Source organism: Gekko japonicus, unplaced genomic scaffold (genome assembly GCF_001447785.1).
Source record: "Gekko japonicus isolate JY-2015 unplaced genomic scaffold, Gekko_japonicus_V1.1 scaffold2439, whole genome shotgun sequence".
Lineage (NCBI taxonomy): Eukaryota > Metazoa > Chordata > Lepidosauria > Squamata > Gekkonidae > Gekko > Gekko japonicus.
In genome coordinates, this window is record NW_015162552.1 from 102,308 (window position 1) to 108,317 (window position 6,010).

Here is a 6,010-nt window from a genome sequence, read left to right on the forward strand (position 1 = left end):
TTCACTTCTGCCATCTTCAAAATGGCATCATATTTTTCTAATGCATTCTTCTCATGATAGACAATTTTAATCTCTCAGACCATTCCCTTCCTGTAGTCAGGAGCACTACCACCCAGCCTACTTATCCCTGCCTCGCCAGACTCCCAATATTAAATCTGATGTTCTCAAAGGACAGAAACAATCTGCTGTAAATCAGCATAACATAATGGATGAATACAAATTCATTATGTTTCCTCTAGTTGCTAGATGCATATTGATTGATCAAGTCTTGCATCCTTGAATAACATATGGAGCTTTCCTCTTACCCACTTGTGTTCCAAATAAGGGAATCTGAATTCAGTTTCAAATGCCTCAGTGCTGTATAATTACATTAGGTTTACCACCAGATGACTACCCAAAGCTACTTTTTAAGACCCATTTGAATTATCCCAGGATCAAGACTTATGGACTCCTTCACTTGCTTACCCCGCTCTCCTTTTACAGCTGAGAAAAGAAAAAGCCCCAATGGGAAGTTCTGCGGCTTATCCTGGAACATAAAAACTCCTCTGAGGCTTAGTTTTTAACTTCACAAAGTCAGGAGAGATTCTGCATTCAAATAATTATGGGATGGCCCTTGCTTACTTACTTATTCCTGTGTAAAGTGACAAGGATAGAGCCAGAACTTAGTTATTCCCTGGAAATATTCCTATTAAAAAGGACAAATGCCTAAGAAGCCCCTTGGAAACTTGTATGTGTGTGTGTTTGGAAGTAAGCATAACTATCTTGTAGGATGCATCAAAATATATAAGAAACTAAATCAAACACTAAGTATGTCAAGAATCAACACTACACATAAATATCTTCAAGCTGATACTAGAGTGTGGGTGTTCTCCATACATATAGGCATATCTGTAATATTAGTTAGAAAAAACGAGAGGTGGTAGTTAACATGACATTGCATAAACAGAACCCATGGCAAAGATCTGCATTTACCTCAGGTAATCCCTGCGGCAGAGAATGAGATTTGCCTTCGTGTAAAGTGTCGATCCAACCTCTCCTAGGCGACAGTCGCAGCAGGCACACTTTAAACAATCCTCATGCCAATACTTATCCAAAGCCTTCAGAAGATATCGGTCTTTGATCTTGCGGTTGCAGCCAGCACAGCCCTTTTGCTTCCCCTTTGGTTGTACAGATAGCATTGGCACACCTAGAAACAAGAAAGCACACTAATACATTCAAATAATTATGGGATGGCCCTTGCTTACTTACTTATTCCTGTGTAAAGTGACAAGGATAGAGCCAGAACTTAGTTATTCCCTGGAAATATTCCTATTAAAAAGGACAAATGCCTAAGAAGCCCCTTGGAAACTTGTGTGTGTGTGTGTGTTTGGAAGTAAGCATAACTATCTTGTAGGATGCATCAAAATATATAAGAAACTAAATCAAACACTAAGTATGTCAAGAATCAACACTACACATAAATATCTTCAAGCTGACACTAGAGTGTAGGTGTTCTCCATACCTATAGGCATATCTGAAACATTAGTTAGAAAAAAAGAGAGGTGGTAGTTAACCTGACGTTGTATAAGCAGAACCCATGGCAAAGATCTGCATTTACCTCAGGTAATCCCTGCGGCAGAGAATGAGATTTGCCTTCGTGTAAAGTGTCGATCCAACCTCTCCGAGGCGACAGTCGCAGCAGGCACACTTTAAACAATCCTCATGCCAATACTTATCCAAAGCCTTCAGAAGATATCGGTCTTTGATCTTACGGTTGCAGCCAGCACAGCCCTTTTGCTTCCCCTTTGGTTGTACAGATAGCATTGGCACACCTAGAAACAAGAAAGCACACTAATAAGAAGATTACCAGTGATCCTCTGAGAAGGTACCCTTGAGGCCCGCTACAAAAATCCCAGGTATTGAGTGCTTATGGATTCTTGGTTTTGTGAGGTAAAATAACTTTTGGCAAAGTGAAAGAGAACCTGAGGTTTTCACTGCAGTCCAAGCAATGTGATTAGTTGCATGGATATAGCAATTATTTTTTTCCAGTAATAAAATGTGCTTATTCCTATAGATTTTGCTTAAGAAGAAGAAGAAGAAGCAGAGATTGGATTTATACCCCGCCCTTCACTTGTAGTCTCAGAGCGGCTTACAAACTCCTTCCCCTCCCCACAACAGACACAGGTATTGAGTGCTTATGGATTCTTGGTTTTGTGAGGTAAAATAACTTTTGGCAAAGTGAAAGAGAACCTGAAGTTTTCACTGCAGTCCAAGCAATGTGATTAGTTGCATGGATATAGCGTTTATTTTTCCCCCAGTAATAAAACGTGCTTATTCCTACAGATTTTGCTTAAGTAAATCTCTACTATGAAAAATACATTGATCCCTATATTACTTTCTTGGCTTAATGACTGTTGCTACCTTATTTTCTGAAGTTGGTAACCATTCCAGCTGTCCTTACTTATCAAAAACCATATTAAGAAAAAGAAAGTTCAGACTGCATTGAAATAGCTGGCTTTGTACACACAAAACAGATCTCTCCCCTTTTTTCCATTGGGAAGATCAACTTTGGAGGATCAACAGCAAAAAAGAGAATATCTTCCTCGCAGGATGAGCCCCCCTTTTTCAACTTCTTCAGAGACAGCTTTGTTTCAATTGCTATCTTTACAGAAATTATAACTACTGCTGGTAAGATCATGGCTTTAGCACTCCTGGTCCCAAGACTATGGAACACCTGGAACAGATCTGTTAATGTTCTTCCCTATTAGTCCACCTGAAAGAGACTTATTATTACAAATCTTTGGCAGTTAAGGGAGAAAAGGCTAGCTGAGGCTGCTGCCTTATTGTTTTGGGGTTTTTTAAGTGATCCATTTTAGTCCCATTTTAATTGTTTTTGACCTTATTAGTCATCATGATTGGCGGAAATATGAGATAAAATATTTTAAATATATAAATAAATGTTGTGCCTTGCCATTCAGCCAAGTGAAAAGGATGAAGGCCCTGGTATTCTCTGGATTTTCGTTCTCAAGGCCACTAAATCCAGTGGCTTAGCCCAAAAAGACAAAAGTCTGCCATTACTGCACAATGCTGAACTGCTCTGGTTATCTTCTTGCCATCAGAGTCAATTGGCAGCCATCACACAGCTTGATAAAGTATTATTTGTCTCCTAATGCCACCACAATCTTCTGAATGAATCAAATGCATAGTCCACATACTCTGAAAGAGCCCCACAGTTCCCATGCTTGAACATAAGAAGCAACTGGCAAAGTCAAAGTGAGCTGGTACATAACTGTAAATGAATTATTTGGCCACCAGCTATCTGCACAGCAATAAATGTGACAGTGGCCTAAAAGACAATATAGTACCGAGTGTGTTGGTTTCCCATTTTCTAGGGGGTGGATATTGCTCAGGCCTCCAGTAGAAGCAAGCTACATTCCTATTTTGAATATTTTGGTTCTACAAATCCCCACCACCACCATTAGGGCCACTTATGATAGGGTACAGGTCTACCATTTTGGAAGAAATTTATAGATTTGTTCTGAAACATGGGGATGAACGATTCAAATAACAATATATCAGTGGTGCTCCACGGGCTGTAAATGCAAGATGTTTTAGTGACATCTCCCCAATTCACTTTTTAAACAGATGTTTTAAAAGGTCTGATGTTCTTCTACATTAAAAAGCTCAACTCCAGCACACACATATTTGGACTGGGATGAAGAAATTGTTGTTAGTATGATAGTAAAAAGAAAACTCACTTGACAAGCTGAAGCACAAGAGGATATATTTTTTTTAACGAAAGCAGGAAAAATATATATAATGGAATTATTAACAGACCCTTAACCATAGTGGCTCTAGTTAGTGCTGCTATAGTAAGTGACATTTTCTGTTTTCCTTAAAAGCAAGGGTGACCTGAGGGTAGCAAATGCTCAACACATAAAACCCACCATTCTTACAGTAATAATTGCTTTGTCAGAACTGCAAGCGCACAACAACAGCACTTAAGACACTTCGAGACAAACAGGGAGGTATTGATCCATTTGTTATCAAAATGGTCTTAGTACTATGGAGACAGGTCAAGTAACATTCAGAAACCCTTGGGAGGCTTAAAGAGCCCTCCTCACCAAGCCTGTCACAGTCACAAAACCTACTTTCAGTATTCATTCCAGCTACCTTGTACCATGTTTCCAAAAAATTAGAAACCTCGCCAAACTCATATGAGCAAGGAAAAATATAGCCCTCTCTCAAAAGAAGGCGCACGATCAATCATGTCATTCAAATTATATCAATGAGCTGAAATATACAGATGCATGTAATATACGCGGCGAAATATCTCCCAACAGATAATTCTGTGTTGTTTATTTTCAGCTTTCTTTTCAAAGAGCTCAGAGTGGTGAATAGTACCTCATCTTATCTTCATACTAAATCTGTAAGACAGGATAGGCAAAAAGATTTCTGACATGCCCAGAGCCATCCAACCAGTTCCATGGTGTACAAGGAATTGACACAAGCAGGGGTCATTTCCTGCAGGAGCGCACAGGAGCGGAGCTCCGGCAGCAAAGAGCCCAGGGGGCGGGCACATGCAACAAGCCCCACCCCCTGCTCCCAGCAGCCCTCAGTCAGAGCAAGAAGTAGCCAGGTAAGTTGCAGAGCTCCCCCCCACCCCCCGGTCCAAAACAGTCCAGTGGCACCTTTATGACCAAGTTTTATTCAGGTACAAGCTCTCCCTCCTCTGCGAGGACAGATCTGCACGTTTCCCCCCACCCCAGTAGCTAGTGGAGCCTGAGCGGTGGGTGTTGCCTTCTGACACACTTATGTTAATGAGTTATGCTAATGAGCTCCTGCACCTCTTTTTCTACGAAATGACCCCTGGACACAAGTCTTCCTGGTCAAAGTCCAACCCCCATCACTATACCATACTGTGGTACAGTGGTCTGCTTATGGATGACCCTGGCCATGTATATCTAGGCGTGATCCCAAAGAAATTAGTTTAAAAGTTTTCACTTCAATCAATAGCAGTTATTTTCAATTACATCTGCTTGGAAGGGACTCAGGATTCCATTTGTGTTTGCATTACTGCAGCTACTTTGGTGATATTCAATAATTTGTTTGACTAATAAACCCAACAGCCCATCTTTCCATAGAGCATGGTCATCAATTAGATGGCCCTACTGGGTGTCTTCCAACTGTAAGAAGCTCTGATGAGAGACCAGTAGTGAAATGGAAAATGCTGACATATAGTTTAAGAATGAGTAAAGGGTTGGATCCTGCCAGATTTTCCCCGGTGATGGAGGGGGTCCCTTTGACCACCAAAGGTGATGCTTGGGATCATGGGACCTGCATGGACAAAAGCCATGTGTGACAAGAACAGTACTGGGAACACAAATTGAGTAAGACTGAGAGAAGCTATACATAGCAGTTAAGACTACAGTCTAGAATCATTTACCCAAGTACGTTTGTAAACCATTTAATACAGTGCAACCCTATTAACCTGTGCAGAAAAATCATCTTGAATAATTCAGTTTTGCATAGTTTGCGGAAAACCAGGAAAGTGGGAGTTTTCCTGACAGCCTTGGGCAGGCCATTCCATAAAGTGGAGGCCACAATGGAGAAAGCATGTGCATGGGCAGTTGCTGACTTAACCCATATCCTAAATTTGGCCTCCCAAGGTGGCTGAATTTCTCCTTTTGTGTGGTTTTGCCAAAATCAAAAACTTTTTGAAGGAATGAAAATATTGACTTTTTTATTTTAGTAGGAAAAACATTTCTTCATTCTTATCAAGTGATTCAACGTTTTGACAATTTTCCTCAAACCCAGAGAGAGAGAGAAAATGTTTTAAAAACAACAACTCCAGAGGAAACATTTTGGTTTCAATAGCTGTGTTTGGAAAGGAAGAGAAAAAAATAGTTACAACAGTAGTTGTGCAGCTAACTACATGTCCTGTAAAGGTAAAGGTAAAGGTTCCCTTGCTCGAAAGCCAGTCGAGTCCGACTCTAGGGTTGCAGTGCTCATCTCCGTTTCAAAGCCGAAG

The 6,010-nt window shown here is 40.6% G+C and overlaps 1 protein-coding gene across 1 annotated transcript in view; it reads right to left on the bottom strand.

Moving 5' to 3' along the window:
- The window catches only part of LMO1 (LIM domain only 1), a 33,782-nt gene extending 32,601 nt beyond the window's left edge, over positions 1–1,181 (bottom strand). The window contains exon 1 of the mRNA XM_015406354.1: positions 973–1,181. Within this exon, the coding sequence (XP_015261840.1) occupies positions 973–1,178 (206 nt within the window). The 5' untranslated portion in view covers positions 1,179–1,181. The remainder of the gene's footprint in view (positions 1–972) is intronic.
- Between the last annotated feature and the right edge of the window lie 4,829 nt (positions 1,182–6,010).